The sequence below is a fragment of the Rana temporaria genome, chromosome 3 (assembly GCF_905171775.1).
Source record: "Rana temporaria chromosome 3, aRanTem1.1, whole genome shotgun sequence".
NCBI classification, from domain to species: Eukaryota; Metazoa; Chordata; class Amphibia; order Anura; family Ranidae; genus Rana; species Rana temporaria.
In genome coordinates this window covers 461,884,197-461,912,091 of record NC_053491.1, presented here as the reverse complement: position 1 = coordinate 461,912,091, position 27,895 = coordinate 461,884,197, and the positions used below count along the sequence as shown (strand labels likewise).

The window sequence follows — 27,895 nt, the reverse complement described above, 5'->3', positions numbered from 1 at the left end:
GGTGGGGGGATGGGTCTGAGGAGAACTTGGAGGCAGGTGATCCAACAGGGCTGTAACGAACCATCGGGGATCTGGGTGACCGGATACTGACAGGTTGCATCCAAACTGTCAGTTGGTGACCCCAAAAGACATACTGGGAGGATTTGCTCTATCGTTCTAATTCTCAAGCACTAGGCCAGTGTTTTTCAACTCCAGTCCTCAAGGCACACCAACAGGTCATGTTTTCAGGCTTTCCATTATTTTGCACAGGTGATTAGATCAGTTTCACTGCCTTAGTAATCACCACAGCCGTTTCATCTAAAGGAAATCCTGAAAACATGACCTGTTGGTGCGCCTTGAGGACTGGAGTTGAAAAACACTGCACTAGGCCTGTGGCAGAGGTCCCACCTTAACATCCCAATTTAATCAGAGCCAAGTCGGTGGCAGAGACTTGTTCCTCCCAGAAGTTCTAAGTGGCGCTCTGGCTGCCAGGCCTGTGAGAGAGGTCTGTCCAGGGGCACTTCACCCACTCCCGCTGGAGTGGCGACGTAGACGAATACAATTGCTAAAGGGCAGGATTGCCTGTACTATCCATAGCCTGATTCTGCGAAGTTGCTCTTCCTTCACCAACCTATTCTGTCTACCTCAAGTTGACATGTTGGTCGTGTTTGACCAGAGAATAAAGCATTGAAAACGTCAACCAACGGTTCTGGACATTCTATTATTACTCTCAGCACTACCATCACCCCTACACACAGTATAGAGGTAACTTAAATACGCCGATCCAGCCCTGTGGAGAATATTTCTACATATTTCAGAAGATCCTGAAGATCCTGGGACAAGCTTAATTACAGGTACTGTAAGTAAAGTAACTACACTGGGATGTATAAGAAATGTCACATCTACAATTTTAGACACAGGAAGTTTGGAAAGGTTTAGGAGGCAGGGAACTTGTAAGTGGGACGCACAACCTTACCTACAGCATAAGAGATCGTTATGTTAAAGTGGATGTAAACTCAATTCTTGAAATTTGAACTGGGCACATATATGTGCAGTATTTTGTTATCTTTCTTTAAAGAGCTAAGTCCTGTAGCTCACTCCTGAACCATTCCTCAGCCTGAGAACTCCTGGAAAATTGTAGACACATCAGATAAAAACAGCCTGACATTTCTGTCCGGGGAGGTTGCTTAAAGCGGAGTTCCAACCACAATTGGCATTTTTTAAATCCTGCGTCATCCTGCGTTTTTATAATATAAGTCTGGTCACTTGCCATTTTACAATCCGCCGCCGATCTGCATAGATATTCAAAAAAGATAGTTTATAAAACTATATCTACACCGTTGCCATTTTGCTTGTGGGCATTGTGAAGCCTACAGGCACTTACTTCCTGGAAGTCTTGGATGGGGAGTGATAATTGGACAGCGCACTGCATCCTGGGAAATGATGACACACATTTCCCAGGAGCATTAGAGGGAGATGATGTCAGAATCCTAGGTGGTTTCAAAGGCAGATTTCGTGGGACCGCATAGCAACAGGCATTTCCAGATGAGTAAAAAAATATTATTATTATTATTTTCTTTTTTAGTCGAAAGCTACAGTTTAAATCAAAATATTTTTTTTGATGGAACCTCCACTTTAAATAGAGTAACAGAGAGCTGGCCCTGTTACAAAACACCTCTGAGAGTCTCTGCCTATGATGAGAGGGGGTGTGTGCCTTTCCTCCAATCAGCAATTTTAGCTATCTTGGCTGTATGCCCAGACATCACACTCTGTGTTAAACAGGAAGAGAACATTTCCTAACACGATCTGAACTTTCTAAACAGTATATAAATGTGAAGACAGCACATATACATGTAGGGAGATTTGGTTCATCCCTGTGTATCATCTGCCGCTGTTCACTTCACTGCGTGTATAGAGGGTTTACATCCACTTTAAGTTTTAAAAATATGTTTAGAGTGAATGAACGTTCTTATATATTTCAGGCCATGATGGAAGATATTGGAACTAAAGCTAAAAAAAAAAACTCTATTAAAGCGTTGACTCCCACAAAACCAGTTTTTGATTTTTGATGTCATATAAATATTATGTTTAAATGAGATTATCATTTTTAAATGAATGATTAAAGAAAAAAAAATCCATGTTAATGTTTTATCTTTTAGAAAATTACAGATGGCAACAGCATGTTAGGAAAAAGTGTTAGTGAAATGAGGACTCCCCGTCATTCCGTTTCTGGGAAGAGCATTGGAGCAGCCACACCCTACACTACAAATGTGGCCATATATGAGGTATGTCTTCATTGCTGCAGGATGTGGTGACTTATACAATAGAAGTATACAGACTTAAATTAGACCTCAAAGCGGAAGTAAACTTTTTGGGTGAGGATGAGTAAGGATCAGAACAAACTTTGGCTGTTTGAATGTTCAGATAAATGCTTAAAAATTTACCTGTTTTGGCAGGCCAGGAAAGGTAGGGGGAGCATGTTCTTTTCTACTCCTGAACCATACTGGACCACATGGTGTCAACATGAACTTTCATGTTTGCTGAGCCTTCCCTGAGCGCAGGTGTCTTCCGCTCATCACCATGGCATATTTGTAGGTTGAATGAATGAATAACTTGTATAGCGCTACAAACATGAACTAAATTGCCTCAAGGCGCTTTTGCAGCCAGTGTCCGCCTGTGTCTTCAGAAGAGATGGGTCTTAAGCTTCTTCCTGAAAGCCAGATGGTTTTCTTCCAAGCAGATGTCCGTGGGTAGTACGTTCCATAGCCAGGGTCCTTGGACTATGAATCTTCGTTCGCCTTTTGATTTGTAGCGGGTCTTGGGGATGTGGAGGAGGTTCTGGTTAGTTTGGGGTGTAGTGCTTTATTTTGTTGCAGAGGTATTGCGGGGCATTTCCTTGTGTACATTTATCAGTGAGGCAGAGGGTCTTAAATGTAACCCGATCCTTCATGGCTAGCCAATGGAGGGTCCTCAGGGGCCGGGTGTTTGATTCTCAGGTTTTTTTCCAGTTACTAGTTTGGCTGCTGTCAGGGGTCAAGTCCTGGGGAAAAAGGTGTGGGAACTCCCACCCAAGACCCACTCCCCCACCAAAAAAATAAATAAAAATGATACGCTCATATGCATAATTACTAAACCGCAAGATCTTTCTAAATCCCGAGATAACTCGCGGCAGACCTCCGCAATGTCTCCTGGGAACAATGACAAAAGCTCCCAGGAGACATTGTGGCATCGAGGAAGTGGCAGAATACCCGCACACTACCCGATAAATCCATATACAGGAAGCTGCCAGTAACATAAAGGATTACTAAGGTTTGCCTGCCCCTGACAGTGACTCGAGCTGGGCATCGCCGCTTAGTGAAGAATTGGCTCGGGCGGCTCGGCTGCTTGAGGCTGCTCTAGTCCTGCAAAGGGAACGGAGTTCCTGCTGTGAAAAAAGTGCAGGAACTCCGTTCCCATGCGTTCCCGCAGGACTTGAGCCCTGGCTGCTGTGTTCTGGACAACTTGTAGATGTGAAATTTGGTATTTGGGAAGTCGTAGGTAGAGCGAGTTTGTGTAGTCGAGTCGGGAATTGATGATTGTTCCCACTACTACTGCTGTGTCTCCTTCCAGTATGAAGGGGATGAGTCTACGCAACAGGCGAAGAAGGTAGTGCGATCCGCTGACTACTGATCCTTTTTGTGCATCCATTGTCATGTCTGTCTGGGTGACGGTTTGTCCAAGGAAGGTGGGTGGTGCGAACGTCGTTCTAGGGTTTTTGTTTCGGTTTGCATGGAGAAAGAGGAGTTCTGTTTTGGATCCATTAAGTTTGAGTGAGCTCTCCGTCATCCAATCGTCAATCAATGAGAGGCAGTTTTCCAGTGCGTGGTATTGGTCTTTTTGTTGGTGATACGTATGTAAGTCATCAGCATAGGAGTGATAGAGCAGGTCCTGGTTGCTGATGATTTTGAGGAGTGGGCAGAGGTAGATATTGATGAGCACAGGCGACAGGGGTGATCCTTGAGGGATACTGCATGTAATATTACGTGCTTCTGAAGTGAAAACTCCTAATTTCACTTTCTGGGATCGGTTCTCTAGGAAGGATGCGAACCAGAGTAGATCTCCGGCTACTTCTGCGTGACTAGTGAGCAGGGTTTTATAATCTACTGTGTCGAAAGCTGCACAGAGGTTCAACAGCACCAGGAGACACGATTCTCCTTTATCTGCTGCTTCGAGGGCGTCATCCCAGATTTTAAGAAGTGCAGTTTCTGTCCCGTGGACAGGGCGGAAACCAGATTGTAGTGGGTCCAATAGTTTATGGGTGTCCAATATATGGCACAAACTCCTTGTGTGCTGTCCTTCATGACAAATCCAGGCACCTGTCACTGATGCTTCCCTGGAAGCCTCCATCTCTGCTGCCAAATCTTCCAGACCCTGTGTCAATCGGTGATTGGGCAGTCACTGATAATGTCAGGACTTGTCCAGTTCTTGGGATCCTACAGATGCTAGGAATGAGCTGAGAATGTTCATTGCATGGTGCATGCACCAGACAGGAAAGAGAAATGCTAGAGGAAAGAGGAAGTTGTTTTTTTGGCAGAAAATACTTTTCACGTCTTTTCTGCCACAAATCACTACAATCTGGATTTTAAGTTTTTTATTTTAGAGTTTAATTCCGCTTTAAGTTAGAGCATATATTGGTTTTGTACATATAGGGCCGGATTCAGAGAGATTGTTGTATATTTAGAGTGGCGTAGCGCATCTGATATAGTGAGGCTCGTACTGTATTCACAAAGCACATGCTCCCATATTTACGCCGGCGTAACGTAAATGGGCCGGCGTAAACACGCGTAATTTAAAGTAGGCAAGTAGTGGGCGTGTTGTATTAAAATGAATCGTGACCCCATGTAAATGAAGCGCCAAACGAACGGCGCATGCGCGTGCATGCTCAGAATCACGTCGAATTTACACCATAACATACGCCGGCTCAATGCCTGTGACGTGAACGTAACCTACGCCCAGCCCCATTCACGTACGACTTACGTAAACGACGTAAAATGCGACGCTTGTTCCGACGTCCATACCTTTGCATTACCTACGCCTCATATAGCAGGGGTAACTATACGCCGGACGTAAGCCTTGCGTAATCGACGTAGCTTACTGCGACGGGCGTACGTACGTTCGTGAATCGGCGTATCTTGCTAATTTACATATTCGGCGCGTAAATCTATGGAAGCGCCCCTAGCGGCCAGCGTAAATATGCACCCAGGATACGACGGCGTAGGAGACTTACGTCGTTTGTATCTTGGCCAAATTCAGGCGTATCTGAGTTCCAGAATACGCGTATAGATACGACGGCGCAGATTTGGACTTACGACGGCGTATCTGGAGATACGCCGTCGTAAGTCCTTTCTGAATCCGGCCTATTATCTTTTGTTTTATTATAGTCAGGATCTATAATTAATTATTTATTTATATTTATTTAGAGCTGCATAAATGGTCAGGGCTATATAATTGCCTGAAATAAATAAATAAACAAATGAATAAATAAATATTTATAGAAATATTTCAGCCAGGGAAATATGACATATTATTTTACGTATAATTATTTTGTATTTACATATAAAGCAAAAAGTTGGAGTTCTTGGCTCCCTTTCAGTTGTTTTCCAGACTCTCCTTAGACATGTGCAGAACGGAAAAATTTGTTTTGTTTTGGATATATTCCTTATGTTACTAATTTCGTTTCGGAATTAATTTAGTGTCGTTTCGGAATTTGTTTATTTTCGTTTCGTTTTCTTTAAATTTTGTTTCGTTTTTGTTCAATTTCACTTTGATTATACATTTTCTAACAAATTCCAAATTTTCAGAATGATTCGAAGTTGGATTGGTCGAAAAATGAATGAAGAAAAGCTCATTGTTAAGCAGCGGGCCGGGAAGTCGGCTGCCGCGTCCTTAACAACCGGTGACTCATCATCTGTCAGCGGGCTTCCCCACTTACAGCTGAAATGTAAACAAAACAATGCCGGTGTTCTGTTGATATGTGCCCGTCTTCGAAAAGAGCCCACGTATGTGCAGAATGTAAGGGCACTCCAGCTGAGTTGCCGATCAGCTGGAGGAACGTCCCCATAGCGCATGTGCACATCGTAGAAACCTTTTTACGATGGGAGATACCATTTCCCAGGCACAATTTAATGCTATGCAAACAGCGGAGGGACACAGTATTTGTCATATTGTGCCTCGCTGTTGCGCCGCAGGTTTACAGCGAGGCACAATCTGACATCTACAGTGTCCCTCCACTCTTTGCATAGCTTTCAATTGTTCCTGTGAAATGGTCTGGTCTGGTGTGGATTGTAAGGGGAACCCCATGCTGGAATTAATAAAAGAAACGGCGTTGGGGCCCCTGAAAATCCATACCAGACCCTTATCTGAGCATGCAGCCCGGCATTCTAGGAAAGAGGGGGCGAGCGAGGGAGCGCCCCTTCCACCCCAAAGCACCTTGTCCCCATGTTGATGGCGACAGGGGTTCCCCACAACTCTGGGCTGTTTGTGGGGGTCTGAAGGTGGGGGGGTTTAGCGAAATCTTTAACAAGGGGGCCCCAGATACTGCCCCCCACATGAATGATACCCCTATGGTACCCCTACCCAATCACCAGAAATGTGCAAAATGTGAATAAACAAGTCTTTAACAATTCCTTCATTAAAAAATAAAAAACAATGTCCCCTGATGTAGATATATCATACTGCTCGCTGCACCGCCGAACCCGGAAAAAAACCTCCGGCCTCGTCGAACGCTTCCTGCGGACTGCCTGCTCCTCCATCTGACATTTTCTAAATAGATATGGGGTGGAAGTCACCCGATTAAATCAATGGTGACTCCACCCCCTTGTAATGTCACTTAACAGGGCATGCTGGGTGACTCCACCTCTCAGCTTTTTAAGAAATGTCAAGAAGTCCGCGGGAAGCGTACAACAAGGCCGGAAGGAGTTTTGTTCTATTTTTTTCTATTTGCAGTGGGAGGCGTGAGATCGATCTACATGTTTTGTTTTCATTGGGGGACAAATTTTTCCGAATTTGTATTTGGACCAAAACGAATTGCACATGTCTAAAAAAAAAAGCATGTTGTTTACAGAGTTCAATATATCAAGCTGAAATTTCTTACAGCAGTGGCTTCTTAACAAAAAATGTACATTCGTTTTGTACATATTTATTATTTGTTTTTGTTATAAAAAAAAAAAAACAACCACACACAACTGAATAACCCTTCAGAGCAGTGACCACTCCTCCCTTATGGTTCGATCTGAGTTTTCAATTATAGGCAAAGTACCTGAAAGGAAACAGCTTTTGCTGTTCTTCCTCTTTAGAAAACCCATGGGGCCAGATCCACAGAGAGAGTACGCCAGCGTACTTTCAAATTTCCTGCGTCGTATCGTTGTTTTGAATCCTCAAAACAAGATACGACGACATCTGGGTTAGATCCGACAGGCGTACGTCTTCGTATGCCTTCGGATCTAAGATGCAATTCTTCGGCGTCCGCTGGGTGGCGCTCCCTTCGTTTTCCGCGTCGAGTATGCAAATTAGCTATTTCCGACGATCCACGAACGTACGAGCGGCCGGCGCATTCCTTTACGTCGTCTCTAGTCGGCTTTTTTCGGCGTATAGTTAAAGCTGCTATTTCGTGGCGTACTCAATGTTAAGTATGGCCGTCGTTCCCGCGTATAATTTCAATTTTTTTTTTTGCGTAAGTCGTTCGTGAATCGGGATGGACGTAATTTATGTCCAGGTCAAAACCAATGACGTCCTTGCGACGTCATTTCGCACAATGCACAGCGGGAAATTTAGGGACGGCGCATGCGCAGTTCGTTCGGCGCGGGGACGTACTTCATTTAAATGAAACACACCCCCCTACCCGCCGATTTTAATTAGGCGCCGTTACGCCGCGAGAGATACACTACGCCGCCATAACTTACAGCGCAAATTCTTTCTGGATTCGAAGCATCAAAAAGTAAGTTACAGCGGCGTAGCGTATCTCCCATACGCTGCGCCCATGCAATTCTACGTGGATCTGCCCCATGGTGTTCTGGGAATCCTGGGTTACAGATGCACCTCCATACTAAATAGTTTACTTGTAAACATATGTTTTATATATACACAATAAAATAAGTTATATATATATATCTATATATATAAAAATATATATATATATCTATATAAATATAACTTATAAGTTGAAAATGTAAAACCATACATAAATTAAAATTGACCTCAAACCACTATAGTTTACCTTTAATTATGTGCCAGGGGTAGATCCCAGTTATGATCCCTGCTACATAATCTGCCTTCCTTTCCCAGACTCTCCAGTATTACACCATGACAGCAGCCACACCCCTCAGTACAAGTGTGGCCATACTTCAGGTAAGAATTCACTGCCACAGGATGTGGTGACTTATACAATAGAAGTATACAGACTGAGGGCATAGATAGACTTTAGTTAGTTAGAATGTATATTGGCTTTGCATATATTTTATTTTTCTCATGAATAATAAAATAATGTATGTTTATATATATATATTTTTAATGTTTTCTATATATATTTATCTATTGAAATATTTAAGCCAGGGAAATAAGACATATTTCTTATTATTAATTAGTATTTCTATATGAAGAAGGTGAAGTTCTTATTTCTTTTTCCAGCACTCTTCATTCTTATAGCAATGGCATTTTCTCACTGCATTGATCACAGAATGATGCGTACAGATTGCTGCAGGGCTGGTGCAAAGATTTTTGACACCCTAGGCGAAACTTAATTTTGCCGCCCCCTTGGCTACACCCCCTTTTCCCTGCCTATGTAAACCCCAACTTTTTAATGAAACGCCCATGAAATGCAGCCCGCCAGCACCCATCAATGCAGCCTCACCAGCACCCATCAATGCAGCCTCACCAGAGCCCATGAAATGCAACCTACCAGCGCCCATCAATGCAGCCTCACCAGCACCCATCAATGCAGCCTCACCAGTGCCCATCAAATGCAGCCTCACCAGTGCCCATCAAATGCAGCCTCACCAGTGCCCATCAAATGCAGCCTCACCAGTGCCCATCAATGCAGCTTACCAACGTCCATCAAATGCAGCCTCACCAGCATCCATCAAATGCAACCTACCAGTACCCATCAATGTAGCCTTAACAGTGCCCATCAAAAGTAGTTTCACCAGCGCCCATCAAATGCAGCTTTACCAGCACCCATCAAATGCAGCCTCACCAGCTCCCATCAAATGCAGCCTCACCAGCTCCCATCAAATGCAGCCTCACCAGCTCACATCAAATGCAGCCTCACCAGCTCCCATCAAATGCAGCCTCACCAGCTCACATCAAATGCAGCCTCACCAGCTCCCATCAAATTAAGCTTCACCAGCGCCCATCAAATGTAGTTTCACCAGCGCCCATCAAATGCAGCCTACCAACGCTCATCAATGAATGTTTGCTTGCTTCCATTCATTCAGGAGTTGGCACACAGGTACAGTCCTCAGAGCGGCGACTGTCTGCTGATGTTGAGACTTAATTGCTTGCTGCAGAGAGAAGAGAGTAAGAACACCAGTGGCTGGGCACCCTAGGCAGCAGGGCGCCCTAGGCGGCTGCCTAGTTTGCCTAGTGATAGCACCGGCCCTGGATTGCTGCCATCTTCTGGTTGGCAGCCATCAATGGTCAAACAGAAGCCAGCAGAGGGCAGAACATACTAAGGGTTGTTTATAGAACAAATAAGTGAAAAATTAGATACCCCCTGGGCTGGAAAAAAACCCAGCAAAATACACAAAAAAATAGGGGAACCTATCAGTTCTGTTGCATAGCAAAGCAGAAATGTATTGCCCGCTATAAAAAATTAAAACCTGCCCTTGACGCATTTTCAGACGCATGGATTTATAAGCATAACAGCAGTGCTATTAATGGATACTACGCATACTGGGGTAGATTCATGTAGAATGGCGTATGTTTGTGTGGACCTAAAGTATCCTATTTACGTTACGCCTCCGCAACTTTTACAGGCAAGTGCCGTATTCTCAAAAAAAAGTTGCGGCGGCGTAGCGTAATTAGGCCGGCGGAAGCCCGCCTAATTCAAATTGTGAAGAGGTGGGCGTGTGTTATAACCCTGACCCGACGTGATTGACGTTTTTCACGAACGACGCATGCGCCGTCCGTGGAATTTCCCAGTGTGCATTGCTCCAAAGTACGCCGCAAGGACGTCATTGGTTTCGACGTGAACGTAAATGACGTCATTGGTTTCGACGTGAACGTAAATGACGTCATTGGTTTCGATGTGAACGTGAACGTAAATGACGTCATTGGTTTCGACGTGAACGTAAATGACGTCCAGCCCTATTCACGGACGACTTACGCAAACTACGTAAATTTTTCACATTTCGTTGCGGGAACGACGGCCATACTTAACATTGGTACGCCGCATATACGCCTCATAAAGCAGGGGTAACTTTACGCCGGGAAAAGCCTAACGTAAATGGCGTAACTGTACTGCGTTGGCCGGGCGTACGTTCATGAATTCGCGTATCTAGCTGATTTACATATTCTAGGCGTAAATCAGCGTACACGCCCCTAGCGACCAGCGTAAATATGCAGTTAAGATCCGACGGCGTAAGAGACTTACGCCGGTCGGATCTAATAGAAATCTATGTGTAACTGATTCTATGAAACAGGCGCATAGATACGACCGCCCAGACTCAGAGATACGACGGTGTATCTGGAGATACGCCGTCGTATCTCCTTTGTGAATCTAACCCATACACTTTTTTCAGCAGGACTGTCACAGCATTGTCTTATAAAAAGACTTGTCTTTGCACAATAGCATTTTTTCTATTTAAAAGTGGGACTAGTGTTGTTCCCTATATACCACCGGACACTTATATCTGTGTTACAAAGCACTTGGATGCACATGAGCACTTTAACGTCGTTTTAAAAAATGACGTTTTTCGGGTTGTAAAAAATGATCGTGTGTGGGCAAAAACGACGTTTTTTGAGACGGGAGCGCTCGTTCAGGTAAAACTACCGTTCATAATGGAGTAAGCACATTCATCACGCTGTAACAGACAAAAAAGCGCAAGTCGTCTTTTACTAACAAGGAATCGGCTAAAAGCAGCCCAAAGGCGAATAGAACTTCCCCTTCAGAGTGCCGTCGTACGTCACCACGCTTTGTTCATCACCTTTCAAAAACGATGGTGTGTGGGCAACATCGTTTTTAATGATGAAGTTGGAAAAACGTTTTTTGGCCATGCTGAAAAACAACATTTTTTTACATGCCGAAAAACGATCGTGTGTACGCGGCATAAGATTCTAACAGCCCGTAGACACGATCAAAAAATCGTACAAAAAATACTGCTTTAGTGCGATAATCTCATAGTTAGTACACAGCTTTCGAAAGCCGATCAGGATAGGCTGTGCGAAATTACCTGAAGGGACAAGCAGGAAAAGTTTGCTTGTACGGTAACACATTGTGCGATTTTCATTTAATCAGTACAGTTTTCGTCCGAAAATACAATACAAATACAATGCAACACATTACATCACTTCTGAATTTCGATTATGTCGTACAAAATTTTTTGTAACTTTAGTAAGCTCTTCATTTACGATATTGAGACAAAAAAAAATGGATGATCATTTGTTGGATAATCTCATTGTGGCATTGGTCAACTGGATTCAGTCCAGTGCTGGTCTTCACTCTCAGTGCCATTTAACCCACTTCCTTCAAGCTTGGGGTGTCAAAGACATGCCCCAGAGGGGGCGCATTATCAAGCCACCCAGGACTCACAAGAGAATGCAGCAAATCCATGGACAAAATCTATCACGAGAGGTTCTCTTTTTTTCTTTCCTTCTCTCAGGGGGACTGGATATGGCTCAAAAGGTTTCCTGGTGAGAAGCACAGTGATATTCGGCCAACCACAAAGAATGTATTCTGCACGGTAAGTTAGGGAAGAAATCCACAAAGTTTTAGATAATGGCCCGGATTCACAAAGCACTTACGCCGACATATCAGGAAATACGCCTTGTAAGTGTAAATATGCGCCGTTGTATCCATGCGCCGTACCCACAAACTGAGATACACCTAAAATTATGCTTCCTACGACCGACGTAACTTGCCTACGCCGCCGTATCGTGGGCGCATATTTACGCTGGGCGCATTTGCCGCTCACATTGATTTTCTATGCACATATGCAAATGAGGGAGATACGCCGATTCACGAACGTACTTGCGCCTGGCGCATAATATACGCGGTTTGCGTAAGTCGTAGTCCGGCATAAAGTTATTCCCCATATATGAGGTGCAACCCATGCAAAGGTATGGACCAGGGAACACAGCCGTTGTATTTTACGTCGTTTACGTAGTACGTGAATAGGGCTGGGCGTAGGTTACGTTCACGTTGTAGGCAGTGATCCGTCGTATCTCAGGGAGTAGTTCCGATGTGATTCTGAGCATTGGCACTGGGATACGTCCACGGGACGGCGCATGCGCCGTTCGATTTAAGTACTTGGATGGCACTCGGCCCATCATTTGCATGGGGTCACGCCTCATTAGCATGGCTCACGCCCACTTCCACCTACGACGGCTTACGGCGAGGGAACCCAGCGCAGTTTGGGAGGCAAGTGCTTTGTGAATTCGGTGCTTGCCTCTCTGCGCTACGTCGGCGTAGCGTATATTAGATACGCTACGCCGGCATAAATATGCGCCAGTGTCTGTGAATCCGGGTCAATCTGTTTAGTGTCTGTTCAGTACAGTAGTTATATATGTAGGAATGATCTGACTTCTGATCAATGTCTTACCTATCCAACATTTAGACATAGAAATATACACGTGTGCTTGCTTTGATGCCTACATCCCTAGTGAACAGGCCATCAGCCAAAAATAGTCACCCCAGCCTATAGATTTTAGCCCCAAGGGAGGTCTACTGTGAGCTGTGATCTGCTATATACAAGCTGATCACCACTTGGACCTTCAAGATATCCTCTGGAATTGTGGAGTTGTGTTTAGCCTATTAGACTAGCATTCAATATGTTTAAACATTTTCTCAATACTCACCTGTCCACTGTTACCTTACATGTTTTTTTTTCAATCCTTCTCCTTCATTTTCTAATAACCAACTCCTCTTCATCCTCATGCGCTACTGTCTTATTTTTTTTTTTTAACCTAGTGTCTCTTCACCTTCAAGCCATACCTTCTTTTGGTCATTTAGCAGGTTAAATAGTTTGATATTAAGCGCACTATGGTTTAATATGACCTGCAAGCATGTTTTGTTCCTCAGCTCCGTGAACTCCGCCACGAGAATGTAAACCTGTACTTGGGTTTGTTCCATGACATGGGTGTCCTTGGAGTGGTGTCAGAACATTGCTCTCGTGGAAGCCTTGAGGATCTTATTCAAAATCAAGACATGAAACTTGACTGGATGTTTAAATCCTCCCTGCTTCTAGATCTCATAAAGGTAGGAGGAAGGCACAAAATGGTAAAATGCTTACAGCAGCAATGTCAAACCTGAGTTTTCTGGGCTTTATGCAACCCTCATACTTGTGGCCCCTCTACCGGATAGGGAATGTAAACTGAAGGAAGACTCATGATGAGTATGGCACAAATCTATTCTGCAGTTCAGAAAATGTCATCCTTATCAGGGCAGAAATTTTGAAAGTTGCATAAATCTAATAAACAAAATTAGTCTTTAACCACTTAATACCCGGACCTTTAGGCAGCTAAAGGACCCGGCCAGTTTTTGCGATTCAGCACTGCGTCGATTTAACTGACAATTGCGCGATCGTGCAAAGTGGCTCCCAAACAAAATTGGCGTCTTTTTTCCCCACAAATAGAGCTTTCTTTTGGTGGTATTTGTTCACCTCTGCGGTTTTTATTTTTTGCGCTATAAACAAAAATAGAGCGACAATTTTGAAAAAAATTGCAATATTTTTTACTTTTTGCTATAATAAAAATACCCCAAAAATATATATATATAATTTTTTTTTCCTCAGACATTATGGCGTACACTTCGGACAATTTTGACACATTTTTGGGACCATTGTCATTTTCACAGCAAAAAATGCATTAAAAATGCATTGTTTACTGTGAAAATGACAATTGCAGTTTGGGAGTTAACCACAAGGGGGCGCTGAAGGGGTTATGTGTGACCTCATGTCTGTTTCTAACTGTAGGGGGGTGTGGCTGTAGGTGTGACGTCATCGATTGTGTTTCCCTATAAAAGGGAACACACGATCGATCATGGCACCACAGTGAAGAACGGGGAAGCTGTGTTTACACACAGCTCTCCCCGTTCTTCAGCTCCGGGGACCGATCACGGGACTCCAGCGGCGATCGGGTCCGCGAGTCCCGCGGCCGCAAAGCTTCGGACCGGGTCGCGTACACGTGCCGGCGGCGCGCACGCGTGACCCTCACGACTGTAATCTAATTGCAGTTGCCTGCCAGCGCGTGTGTCAGGCTCACAGCGTATACTGTGTCCACTTGCCCAGTGCCACCACTCATATCTGGTGGCACAGTACATTGCACGCACAGTGCCCCAAATTGGAAGTAGGAGGAACAACCAAGCATCTTTTCGACCTCATCCCATATGCGTTTTTTCTGGAGCGTGCCCTGCGAAGAGTGCTTGATCATGCCGTAGATGAGCATGAAGAGGAAGAGTTGTGGTCACCATCACCACCAGAAGCAGCCTTGTCGTCGTCGATTGCTGGACCTGCGGCAACGCAGAGAGAGGAGTCTGAAGAAGAGGAGTCAGAGGAGGAAGGTGGCTTTGAGGAGGTGGAAGACCAACCACAGCAGGCATCCCAGGGGGCTTGTTGTCACCTTTCATGGACCCTTGGTGTTGTACGTGGCTAGGAGGAGGAAGAGACATTCAATGACTGTCAGGTCACCTGTGGCCAGGTGACAAGTGCACCTCGTTGGGGTCAAGGATGCACCACAGGGTAGTGAACCCTATAGCCAACTGCTGCTATCAGAGAGGAAGCGTGAACCCAAGATCGCCCAGGGCGCGGAGTCTAAGACCCAGCTTTGTGACCCAGCTTTGTGTTCACCAGAGCCTCTAGTGGTGAGGATGGCCTTCGCTGCAGCTGAATCCGGGTCGCGACCCCTGGGATCCCCTAGGTCACACTCTGCAGGGAGAGAGAGGAAGCAGCAAGCAGAACAAACAGTGATGGGTAAGCCAAGGTCAGGACAACAGGCAGTAACCGAGGGACAGGCAAAAGGTCAGGGGCACAGGCAAACAGGAGAAGTCAGGGACGAGCCAAAAACGGTACACAGGAAGATAATCATAGCACACTGCAGACAGGAACTTAAGCAAACAAACAACACTGTTGAACACAGCACTGCAGGCCTGTAGTGCAACAGTTAATATAGACTTCCTGGGATGGCTGGGTGGGGCCATACAGGAAGGAGAGGAAATAAGAAGGTAACCAGAACAGGGTCAGGCCTCTTAATGGACAGATGGAGAGAGACAGGTAAGCTGCCAGACTATTGCATATCCATGACAATGACATCAGTGAGAACAAGGAACGGGACATGGCTAGCTTGGTATCCAACCTTGTGCAAATGGGGAGTTTGCGGTTGTGCAAATGGACTGTTTGCGGTGCGTTAAACGGGGAGTTTGGTCTGTCAGAGTTTGGTCTGTCACTGTGAAGTGGGCGTAACCCTTACACTACCTGATCGATACAACATCATACCTGATGTTTTAAAGCTCGTTATTCCAAATAATTTAGGAATGTTAGGTGATTTATGCCCTTTATGGATTAAAACTCGACTCTGCCTCAACTACGTAATTTTCCATGGGAGTTTGGCCATGGATCCCCCTCCGGCATGCCACAGTCCAGGTGTTAGTCCCCTTGAAACAACTTTTCCATCACTATTGTGGCCAGAAAGAGTCCCTGTGGGTTTTAAAATTTGCCTGCCTATTGAAGTCTATGGCGGTTCGCCCGGTTCGCCCGTTCGCGGACATTTGCGGAAGTTCGCGTTCGCCGTTCGCGAACGGAAAATTTTAGGTTCGCGACATCACTACCCAGAATTAAAAGATGGTATTTACCATGATTACCTCAGAAATGCATTAATAAACACCTTTCATTTGTGTGTATATAAAACCAGTTACAATGTTTTATTACAAATCATCTTTTAAAAACATGGTTGATTTACCCAAACGGTAGCACCCTGGTTGAGAAAAACTGATTTAACATGCCAAATGGGACCAAATAAGAGAAGTTCATTGTTGCAGTGTATGTACACATTAGAACGAAGATCCAGGAAACTAGCTCATGGTAAAAAAATAACGCTTTTTTATGGTAATTTTTAGGGCTTGAAGTTCCTCCATCACCGTGAAATTGTTCATGGGCATCTGAAGTCCAGGAACTGTGTTGTAGATGGCAGATTTGTGTTGAAACTCACAGACTACGGAATTAATGACTTATACAATGCTCAAAGAATTACAGCAGTAGAACCCCAACCTGAAGGTACAGCAACAAACATTTTATTCGTTGTGTGAGTGTGGCTTCTGAAACATAAAGAAATGTTTAAACCATGGATGCCTTTCACAATGTCAAAGGTTCATTTCTCATGAGATAAAGATAACGCAACCAGAGCTGTTTTTAGAGAACATACCTTACTAGGAACATGTAAAAGGATATATGTGGTCAAACATAAACTCAAGCCGTTCAAAAATGTATCGGAACAAAAATATAAAAAGTATAACCACTTGAAGACTGCAATATGTATATACATTATATTACCTAAAGTATTGGGACGCCTGCCTTTACACTCACATGAACTTTAATGAAATCCAAATCTTAGTCCGTAGGGTTCAATATTGAGTTGACCCACCCTTTTCAGCTATAACAGCTTCAACTCTTCTGAGAAGCCTGTCCACAAGGTTTAGGATTGTGTCTATGGGAATGTTTGACCATTCTTCCAGAAGTGCATTTGTGAGGTCAGGCACTGATGTGGGCGAGAAGGCCTGGCTCGCAGTCTCCGCTTTAATTCAACCCAAATGTGTTCTATTGGGTTGAGATCAGGACTCTGTGCAGGCCAGTCAAGTTCCTCCACCCCAAACTCGCTCATCCATGTTACAAAATTACATAGTCAGGTTGAAAAAAGACACAAGTCCATCAAGTTCAACCATAAAAAATAAATAAACAAATAAATAAAAAATATCGTACAATCCCATATACCCAATTCTATACCCAAAGTTGATCCAGAGGAAGGCAAAAAACCCCAGCAGAGCATGATCCAATTTGCTACAGCAGGGGAAAAAATACTTCCTGATCCCCCGAGAGGCAATAAGATTTTCCCTGGATCAACTTTACCTATAAATGCTAGTACCCAGTTATATTATGTACATTTAGTAAAGTATCCAGACCTTTCTTAAGACCTGTCTTTATGGACCTTGCTTTGTGCACTGGTCCAAATCATTTGGTGGAGGGGGGATTACTGTGTGGGGTTATTTTTCAGGGGTTGGGTTTGGCCCCTTAGTTCAAGTGAAGGGAAATCTTAAGGCGTCATCATACCAAGACATTTTGTACAATTTCAAACTCCCAACTTTGTGGGAACAGTTTGGGGACGGCCCCTTCCTGTTCCAACATGACTGCGCAACAGTGCACAAAACAAGGTCCATGAAGACATGGATGACTTATTTGGGGGGGGGGGGAACTGACCTCAACCCAATAGAACACATTTGGGTTGAATTAAAGTAAAGACTGCGAGCCAGGCATTCTTGTCCACATCAGTGCCTGACCCCACAAATGCACTTCTGAAAGAATGGCCAAACATACAATATTTTTTTTTCAGACGGCGGTTCGCTTTCTCATAAAAACACTCCTAGGGGCTCATGAGCCACTGGAAAGCTTTCAGAAGTGGGGGAAGGGGACGTCCCCCCTCCCGCTGCTCACTGGTGTTTCTCAGGCTTACTGTCTTTACAGGCGCATCTAAGGAACAATCTGACGGTGTAGCTGGCTGGTCACAGAGGCAATCAAAGACCAGATTGTCTTTGATCACCTCTATGGCCTTGGAGGACCAGAGCAACGTCATGAGGTCACTTCTGATCCAGGGTGGAAGTAAACAATTTTTTTTGATCTTTTGCCTTCATAGGTGAAGGAGAGATTTGGGGTATTTTTGACCCCAGATCTCTCCATAAAGAGGACCAGTCATACTTTATTTTACAAGTGATGTTTACATTCCTTGTAAAAGGAATAAAAGTGATCAAAAACAAGAAAATAAATAAATTCAAGGGGCAGTGTAATGATAAATTAAATACATTTTAAATATATATATTTTTAAAGTGCCCCATCCCTCCATGCTCGCACAGAAGCAGACGCATATGTAAGTCACGCACGCATATGTAAATGGTGATTTTTAAGTACAGTAGTATGTTGCCATTTTACGAGCGTACACAATTTTAAAGCATGACATGTTAGGTATCTATTTACTCGGCGTAACATCATCTTTCACATTTTACAAAAACACTAGGGTATATATTCTTTTAATTAATTAATCTGCCCAAGGCAACATGCAATTTTACTTTTGTGAAGCCCAGCATTGTGCTTGTGGCATGTGTACAACCTGAACCACTGCATTGCTCTGTTTGGGGGATGGGCGCTAAAGACACCTTTCACAAATTAATTTTTTCCCTAAAAATTGCATTTGAAAAAAACGCTGTGCAAATACCGTGTGACATAAAAAATTGCAACGGTTGCCATTTTATTTCCTAGGGTCTCTGCTAAAAAAAAAAAAATTATAATGTTTGGGGGTTATAAGTAATTTTCTAGCAAAAAATACTGATTTAACCTTGAAAAAAAGTGCCATAAAAAGCTTAGTCTTCTTATAATAAGTTATTATCTATATTATTCTATTTCTAATCTGTGTTGACCAAGCTGGCATAGTAGTTCGATTTTTATTCATTTTTTGGCTGCTACACGGTCTAGTCCTCACCACAACATTGATCAATTGATCGTAATTTAGGTTGCTAAGAGGAGGGTTTCCTAAGTGGGGTCTCTAGGGCAGTGTTTCTCAACTCCAGTCCTCAAGGCCCCCCAACATGTTTTCAAGATTTTCCTCAGATGAAACTGCTGTGGTAATTACTAAGGCAGTGAAACTGTTTAAATCACCTGTGCAAAATAATGGAAAGCCTGAAAACATGACCTGTTTGGGCGCCTTGAGGACTGGAGTTGAGAAACGCTGCTCTAGGGGTTGTGTGATAGTTTATGATTATAAAAAAAAATATCGTTCTTTAATGCCCTCTGAAAAGCAATTCATCACTAATGGTGGTGAGGTGACATGTTACCATCTGCTTTAACTCTTAAAATTACGAACCAACTCGCTGCAACTGCAATTGCAGTGCAGCCAAGTTTACCGGAATAGGTGGTGTTCATTGGCAATACCACCTGTCCAATGCAATGTAATTTAACTTTTGTGAAGCCCAGCATTGTGCTTGTTGCATGTGTATATCCTGAACCACTGCATTGCTCTGTTTGGGGGGTGGGCGGTAAAGACACCTTTCACAAATTTTATAAAAAATTTGAACTTTGTAGCAAACTCAGTTAAAGTCTATGGGTGAGTATCTCTGTATTCCACATGGCCATTTGTAGGGCCGATAAGCAAACTATTGTAAAATAAATGGCATGGAAAACCAGGTATTGCCAATTTAATAAAATACATTTTAAAAATAAATATGTATATAAACAAACAAGTGTCTATATGGCTACTGTGAGCCCACCCTTTGATAAAATGGGTCTCAAGGCAAGTGTAGCACCCTCTACCATAGCTAGGTGCTAGAGGTGAGGATTTTTGTGTGGTAGCTGCCAGGCAGGTACATTTAGGCAGGCCTATGCTTCAGGCTAGGCCTGCTTGTTTTGATCTGGGGGCAGGGAGTGGTAAGTGTAGCAATGGGTGTGACCACCTGTGCTTCAATTCTGGGGCGCCTCCCCTGCTTCCAGGGAGAATGTTCTGGAAGAGGGCAGGGCCAGGAGCTGGAGTGACAGGGAGCTCATGTGAGGAGCGCTGACCAATCTCCAACTGGAATTGGCAGGGGGCAGGCCTCCTTCATAAGCTCAGGTTCAGCCCACTGGAGGGGTTGTCAGCTAGGAGAAGTGAAGAATGGAGTGCTAGATCACAGCAGGAGGCCCATTCCCATCTGGGGGGTTGGCGCCTCAGCGTGGAGCCCAGGAGCTGGGAGGGAGCCTTGTCCTTACACGGTCATGGAAGAGGTGCCCTGGAACACAGGGGCTGGAGAAGTGATTGGAACGCATGTCCGGTTATGTTCTTCACCATGGACTCAGGGCAGGAGAAGGTCTGTGAATGAGGCACAATGGATATCTGGAGGAGGCATGCCAGGGGAGCTGGGTGCAAGGTCAGAGGAGAGACTGTGGGGTTTTGTGGGCACAGGATTTGCATGTCTGGGTTCAGTAGTCCACCAACTAATGTAAGCTGCTAAACGACTAGGCCGCAAGAAAGGAGTACAGCAGGCCCCTGACCTATCAAGAGTTCAGCAAGCCTCTAGGACTATTCAGAGTAATCCTTGGTGTAAAGTAAAGATGATGAGGCAGAAAGGCTAATAGTTCACAGTAAAGTGCAGGAGAAGAGGAGTCCTGGGAGTAACATTCTGCGGGAGTTGATGCAGAGGAGGAGCAACGATCTGCAGGAGTTATGCAGGGGAAGTGACTGTAAATATTAGAGTCTATCAGTTTTTCAAAAGCTCAATTCATTAACCAATTCAGTAACTATGATGGCAAAGTTATCTGATCTGAAAGCTTTGCCTTCCACCCCTATATCTCAGATCAACAATTAGGATTGCAATGGGCTCCGGGAAGTGCCTTCATGACCAATTTGACCATTTACGCTATTCCCCAGATTTAGGATGCAAGAGCAATACTGTTGTAGCTCCCCTGGACATCCACTGGACCTGATTATGCCTACAACCTGCTGATCACATGCACTTAACTATGAGCTGTTTATATAACAATTTTCTGTGGGTGCCCACTGAGACCTAAAAATCATTTAAAGGGTTCCTTCAAGGTAAAAGGTTAAAAAAGGACCATCCCAGGGAATAGCATTCTCCCCCTCATACTATAAATTGTGATTTCAGACTTGTATTGGACAGCGCCTGAACTCCTGCGTGAGCCAAGTCACAGAGGATCCTACAGAGGAGATGTCTATGGTTTGTCCATTATAATGCAAGAGGTCATCATAAGAGGAGGTCCTTACTGCATGCTGGAGCTTTCTGCAGACGGTATGACTGTGAAAATCATTAATTTCTCCAAAGTAGAGGTGTTGTGGAAATTTTTATTGATGTATGTCGTCAGATGTCCCCCAGTGTTGGTTTTGCTGTAATACTCTCATGTGTACATATTTGCACATACAGACGTTGGCGGAAGACCATTGGCCGCGAAAACCTTCCTGTGTACACGGCAGATGTGTTTGCTCTTTTAGGGATGTTCATTTATACTTCACCAAGAGACTGGCCATTTCATGGCGACTGCATCTATGGCTTCGAGTAAACAGATTTGCGTACATGGGAACTATAGCATAACTATACGAAAATGATGGTCCACTGAGCCATGATGGAGTATGGTTTGTGTCATTGGAAGCAGTGAGTTGGTGTGCACCCGGTCATGTACAGAACCATCTTTGTAATGTTCAAATTATGAGACACTCTTTGTCTCACAGAAAGCATGCCGCATGGCTCTGCACACGTCACTGCTAGTATTCAATTTGAATATATACATGTCTGTGATTGGTTCTTTTGAAAGAATACAAATGTCTGATTGGCTGTTTGTGAAGCCACCACCTTCTTTTGTTATTCATGTTGACAGTATAAATAAAAGCAGCTGCTCATGCTAGAGAGGACTCTGCTAAGCTCAACTTGATATCAGCATCTGTGTCTGTGTTACTTGGAGACAAAATCAGCATGCATTTCCCAGGGTTATACAAGTGTAGCGCTACCCCCGGAGGAGCCGCTGCTTAGATTTGGGACGGCATAATTATGTTACCTCTGTGATCTGTCTAGGGGTGATGATGATGATGATGAGAGCAGTGACGGAATGTCCAGACAGTTGGTTGACGTTTTCAATGCTTTTATTTCTGGTCAAACATGACCAACAGTCAACTCGAGGTAGATAGAATAGATTGGTGAAAAAGAATAAACTTTGCAGATTCAGGCTATGGATAGAAGAAGCAGTCCTGCCTCCAATGATTATGCTTGTCTCGTCGCCACTCCAGCCAGAGTGGGTATAGTGCCCAGGGCCGGCCTTAGGTGTTCAGGCGCCCTGTGCAAGCTAATCCTGTGGCGCCCCCCCCCCCATCTTCTCCCCTCGCCCCCTGGTCACCTAAGCATACACAAAGAGGAAAAAAATATTTGTTACAAATAATTTGTTTTAATTTAACTTTACATTACACAGCACCCTGCATCTCTGGACCCCTTTACATTACACAGCCCCCTGCACCCCTTTACATTACACAGCACCCCTTTACATTACACAGCACCCTGAGCCTCTGGACCCCTTTACATTACACAGCACCCGGCACCACTGGACCCCTTTACATTACACAGCACCCGGCACCACTGGACCCCTTTACATTACACAGCACCTGGCATCACTGGACCCCTTTACATTACTCAGAACCCTGCAGCTCTGGACCCCCTGCATGTTACACAGATCCCCCTTCAGTGCATCCACCCCTTCAGTTGAAAACCCCCCGTTCAGTGCAGACCCCCCCGTTCAGTGTAGCCCCCCCGTTCAGTGCAGCCCCCCCTTCATTGTAGCCCCCCCTCGTTCAGTGCAGCTCCCCCCCAGTGTACCCCCCCATTCAGTGCAGCCCCCCTTCAGTACCTCAGATCAGCGCGGCGGCACATGCACAGGAGGTCCCCTCCCCCTGTTTACACATAAACAGAGAGGAGGGGGAGGCGGCTTCACTCGGCTATGCCTGTGTGACATCCGGGATCGCACAGACAGGCAGCCCGTGGCCACACCGCAGGTGTAATACAATCACGGAGGGGGGGTACCGGTCTGATACCCCCCAGTGTGTGGTACCCAGGGGCGGCTCGCCCCCCCCTTAGTACGTCTCTGGATGGCCGCACGGCGCCTCTGTTGCCCATGGCGCCCTGTGCAGCCACGCTGCTCGCACACCCCAAAGGCCGGCCCTGATAGTGCCCCTGGACAGGTCCCTTTCACAGGCCTGGCAGCCAGGATGTCACTCGGAACAACTGAGAAGGAACAAGTCTCTGCCACCGACTTGGCTCTAGTAGGATTTACTCTAGTAAAGGGTCTCTGCCACAGGCCCAGTACTCAGGAACATGAAAGTAGAGCGAATCCTCTCAGTCAATAATTTGGGGCCAGCGACTGACAGTTTGCAGCATACAACCTGCTAGTATTCGGTCACCCAGATCCCCGATGGTTTGTCTGAGCCCTATTGAATCACCTGCCTCCGGGCTCACCTCAGACCGACTCCCCACTGAACAGCACAGCCAGCTTGGGATCTTTCTCTCAAAGTGTGGGGACCCAGTAAATCACTGGGGCTCCGTTGTAGCTTCAGTTGCTCTGAGCCGTGAGGGCCCAGAGTCAGAAACTCTGTGTAGCACGTGCGCCCCGGCCTGGTAGGCCATATTGCCGGGGCCCGTGATTGTGCGCACACCTTAAAGGTGGGTGCTGAACCAGGAACCCGCAAAGAACCCTGAGCCAAGGCCTCCGCCACAGAAATACCCTTCCCCAGCATGCCCCGCGAGGGAAACGCTCCTCTAATTGGCTGCTGGGGAAAAGTGGCTCCGCCTGGACCCCTCTGGCGCCACCTGCCGTCCAGAGATGGTACTACATCTCTGGAGCACAGAATGACCCACAGGACAGTTCAAGGCTGGCAACAGCCGAATTTAAACAAATCAAACATGGATGAGAGCAAATAAGTCTCTCATCCCACTAAATTTAACATAGCACCTGTACTGAAAAGTACACAGGCGCTACACAAGAGAGCTAAGATTTGTGCTTTTAAGCGCAAGGAAATTATTTGCTTATAAGAGAAGCTTACTATTTCCCGGACAAAGGGCTTTCACTTTTTTTAAAGGGGTTGTAAAGGTACAATTTTTTCCCCTAAATAGCTTCCTTTACCTTAGTGCAGTCCTTCTTCACTTACCTTATCCTTCCATTTTGCTTTTAAATGCCCTTATTTCTTCTGAGAAATCCTCACTTCCTGTTCTTCTGTCTGTAACTCCACACAGTAATGCAAGGCTTTCTCCCTGATGTGGAGTGTCGTGCTCACCCCCTCCTTTGGTCTACAGGAGAGTCAGGACGCCCACTAACACACAGCTCCTTTCTCTATCTGCAACGTAGAGAGCGTCCTGACTCTCCTGTAGTCCAAGGGAGGGGGCGAGCACGACACTCCACACCAGGGAGAAAGCCTTGCATTACTGTGTGGAGTTACAGACAGAAGAACAGGAAGTGAGGGTTCTCAGAAGAAATAAGGACATTTAAAAGCAAAATGGAAGGATGAGGTAAGTGAAGGAGGACTGCACTAAGGTAAAGGAAGATATTTAGGAAAAAAATGTTTTACCTTTACAACCCCTTTAAGACTGGATACCATCTAAGGAATGTAAAAGTCATTCACAAAGTAAATCAGAAGGTTTCACAGTAGCATAATAAGCAAAGAGTGATTTGCTAGAAATTTGAGAAACCATCTTGTGCCACGTTGTTGGCACTTGGTACACCTTAGCTTCAAAGTGAACCTGTGCTTGGCCCATGTATCCTGCCCTTAATTGCTACACATTCTTATCTTCCAATATCTCCACCGTCACTCTGTTAGTTTCATATCCTCCTGGTTGGAGCTTAATCTCTTCAATACTGGGACACTTTTACCCCCTTCCTGCCTAAGCCAATTTTTAGCTTTCAGAGCTGTCTCATTTTGAATGACAATTGCGCGGTCATGCAACACTGTACCCAAACAGCATTTTTATCATTTTGTACACACAACTAGAGCTTTTATTTTGGTGGTATTTAATCATCACTGTGTTTTTTATTTTTTGCTCAATAAACAATAAATAACTAAATTGTGAAAAAAAAAAATCTTAATTTCTGTTATAATATTTTCAAAATAAATAATTGTTTTTCATAAATTTAAGCCAAAATGTATTCTGCTAAATTTTTTGGGTGAAAATAACCCAAATTGGTGTATATTATTTAGTCTGTAGGAAAGTTATAGCGTCCTCCAACTATGGTGTGTGTATATATATATATATATATATATATATATATATATATATATATATATATATATATATATGAAAATTGATCAATCCTGATGTATTGACACCCATTTCTTGAAGCTCAAAAATGCCAGGACAGTACAAATATAGGCGTATATTCGGCGCACCAATGTTAAGTATGGCCGTCGTTCCCGCGAAGAAATTTGAAAAATGTACGTTGTTTGCGTAAGTCGTCTGTGAATGGGGCTGGACTTCATTTACGTTCACGTCGAAACCAATGACGTCCTTGCGGCGTACTTTGGAGCAATGCACACTGGGAAATTCCACGGACGGTGCATGCGCCGCTCGTGAAAAACGCCAATCACGTCGGGTCAGGGTTGATTTGCATAACACACGCCCACCTCTTCACAATTTGAATTAGGCGGGCTTTCGCCGGCCTATTTATGCTGTTAAAGTTGCGGAGGCGTAACGTAAATGGGATACGTTACGCCCGCACAAAGAAACGCCATTCTACATGAATCTACCCCTGAGACTTTTCAACCCCAATATTTTATCACATTATTTTCGATTTTTCTTTTTTACACACTGTGACCAGAGCAATATAATGTTACCATAGTAACATTGTACTATTCTGTTGAAGTGATTATTATTTTTTAAACATTATGGCCTAGATTCACGTAGGGCGCTTTACGTTGTGCGGGAGTAGCGTATCTTATTTACGCTATGCCGCCGCTACTTAGAGAGGCAAGTGCTGTATTTACAAAGCACTTGCGTCCTAAGTTAATTGTGGCGTAGCGTAAATCGGCCGGCGTAAGCGCACGTAATTCAAAGTAGGCAGGTCGTGGGCGTGTTGTATTTAAATTAAGCATGACCCCATGTGGATGCATGGCCGAACGATCGGCGCATGCACGCGCATGCTCAGTATTACGTTGTATTTACGCCCAAAGATACGCCGGCTCAATGCCTGTGACGTGAAAGTAACCTACCCACAGCCCCATTCACATACGACTTACGTAAACAACGTAAAAAGATACGCTTGTTCCGACGTCCATACCTTGCATGGGCTGCGCCACCTAGAGACCTGCTTTATCTTTACGCCGGCGTATGTCTTACGTAAACGGCGTAACTAATTGCGACGTACGTACGTTCGTGAATCGGTGTATCTTGCTCATTTACATATTCAACGTGGAAATCAACGGAAGCGCCACCTAGCGGCCATTGTAAATATGCACCCCAAGATACTACGGCGTAGGAGACTTACGCCGCTCGTATCTTGGCCAAATCTATGCGTAACTGGTTCTATGAATCAGGCGCATAGATACGACGGTGGCCATTCGGACTTACGATGGCGTATCTGGAGATACGCCATCGTAAGTCTTTGAGAATCTGGGCCTATGATTGCAGTGCAGTGAATTTCATTGCTATAAGCAAGCATTTTACTGAATGAAACTGATTCATTCAGTTTGTTTTATTGGGATTATCTGTGATTTGACAAAACTAATCACTTTGTACAGATGGGCTGTGATTGGCCCTGTCTGTACCATCTGTACCAAGTGATTACATTGACCAATCACAGCTAGCAACACAATTGTACACAATGGATGGCATGAAAGCCATTCATTGTTTACAACTGTCATGTGATCTGCTGTGATTCATCAGAGTGGTCACATGGTAGTGGCAGCGAGCCGGTACACTGATCAGTCATGACCGGTGACTATTAGCGCCGCTGCGCATCCACTCAGAAGGAGGAAAGTCTTGCCTGGCCGTCAATCTGCTACAGCCTGTCGGGAAAGTGTTAAACAGGACTAAGAAATCTCTCCCTACCACCAGTGCCAGTGCCTAGTGATTGGACATGCAGCCACCTAGCACTATAATCTGGGTGGAAGGGAGATTAAAGTAGACAAACATTTTTTTCCCATTAGGGAGATGCACTCTTTCTATTTTTGTTGTTTACTGTCATCCCTAAAGTGAAAAAAAAATCAAAATTTTGGGTTGTCACCATAACAAGAATAGCGGAGAATACTTCCAATGGGCCCATAAATACAATGGGCCAGATTCACAAAGGAGATACGATGGAGTATCTCAGATACGCCGTCGTATCTCTCAGAGTATCTATGCGACTGATTCATAGAATTAGTTAAGCATAGATATCCCTAAGATCTGACAGGTGTAATTGTTTTACACTGTCGGATCTTAGGATGCAGTACCGTGGCCGCCGCTGGGGGGAGTTTGCGTCGTAAACCAGCGTCGGGTATGCAAATTAGGAGTTACGGCGATCCACAACGGATTTTCGCGTTCGCTACGTCGCCGCTAATCTAGTTTCCCGTCGCAAAGCAATCGTATTGCTGTATAAAGTATGGTCGTCGTTCCCGCGTCGAAATTTAAAAATTAACGTTGTTTGCGTAAGCCGTCCGGGAATTTTGGAATTACGCTACGCCCGTCGCCGTTCGAAAAAATTATGTCACTGTGCCCAAAGCCCGGCGGGAATTCCGAAACGGAGCATGCGCAGTAGGTCCGGCGCGGGAGCGCACCTAATTTAAATGGCACACGCCCATTTAAATCACGCGGGCTTACGCCGGAGGCCGCCGGCGTAGTTTTCATCGCAAGTGCTTTGTGAATCAGGCACTTGCGATGAAAACTTGCGGCGGTGTAACGTATCTACGATACGTTACGCCGCCGCGATTCTACGTGAATCTGGCCCAATGAGTCCAACGCATTTCAGACAGCAAT

The 27,895-nt window shown here is 44.8% G+C and overlaps 1 protein-coding gene across 3 annotated transcripts in view; it reads left to right on the top strand.

The window, feature by feature from the left end:
- GUCY2D (guanylate cyclase 2D, retinal) overlaps nucleotides 1-27,895 on the top strand; it is a 121,860-nt gene that overhangs the window by 64,622 nt on the left and 29,343 nt on the right. For 2 of the 3 annotated variants that reach the window (XM_040346784.1, XM_040346782.1), the window contains exons 7-12: nucleotides 2,139-2,264; nucleotides 8,302-8,364; nucleotides 11,835-11,915; nucleotides 13,253-13,429; nucleotides 16,283-16,439; nucleotides 21,062-21,205. In XM_040346784.1, the coding sequence (XP_040202718.1) occupies nucleotides 2,139-2,264; nucleotides 8,302-8,364; nucleotides 11,835-11,915; nucleotides 13,253-13,429; nucleotides 16,283-16,439; nucleotides 21,062-21,205 (748 nt within the window). The remainder of the gene's footprint in view (nucleotides 1-2,138; nucleotides 2,265-8,301; nucleotides 8,365-11,834; nucleotides 11,916-13,252; nucleotides 13,430-16,282; nucleotides 16,440-21,061; nucleotides 21,206-27,895) is intronic. The other variant, XM_040346785.1, reaches the window with a different exon arrangement.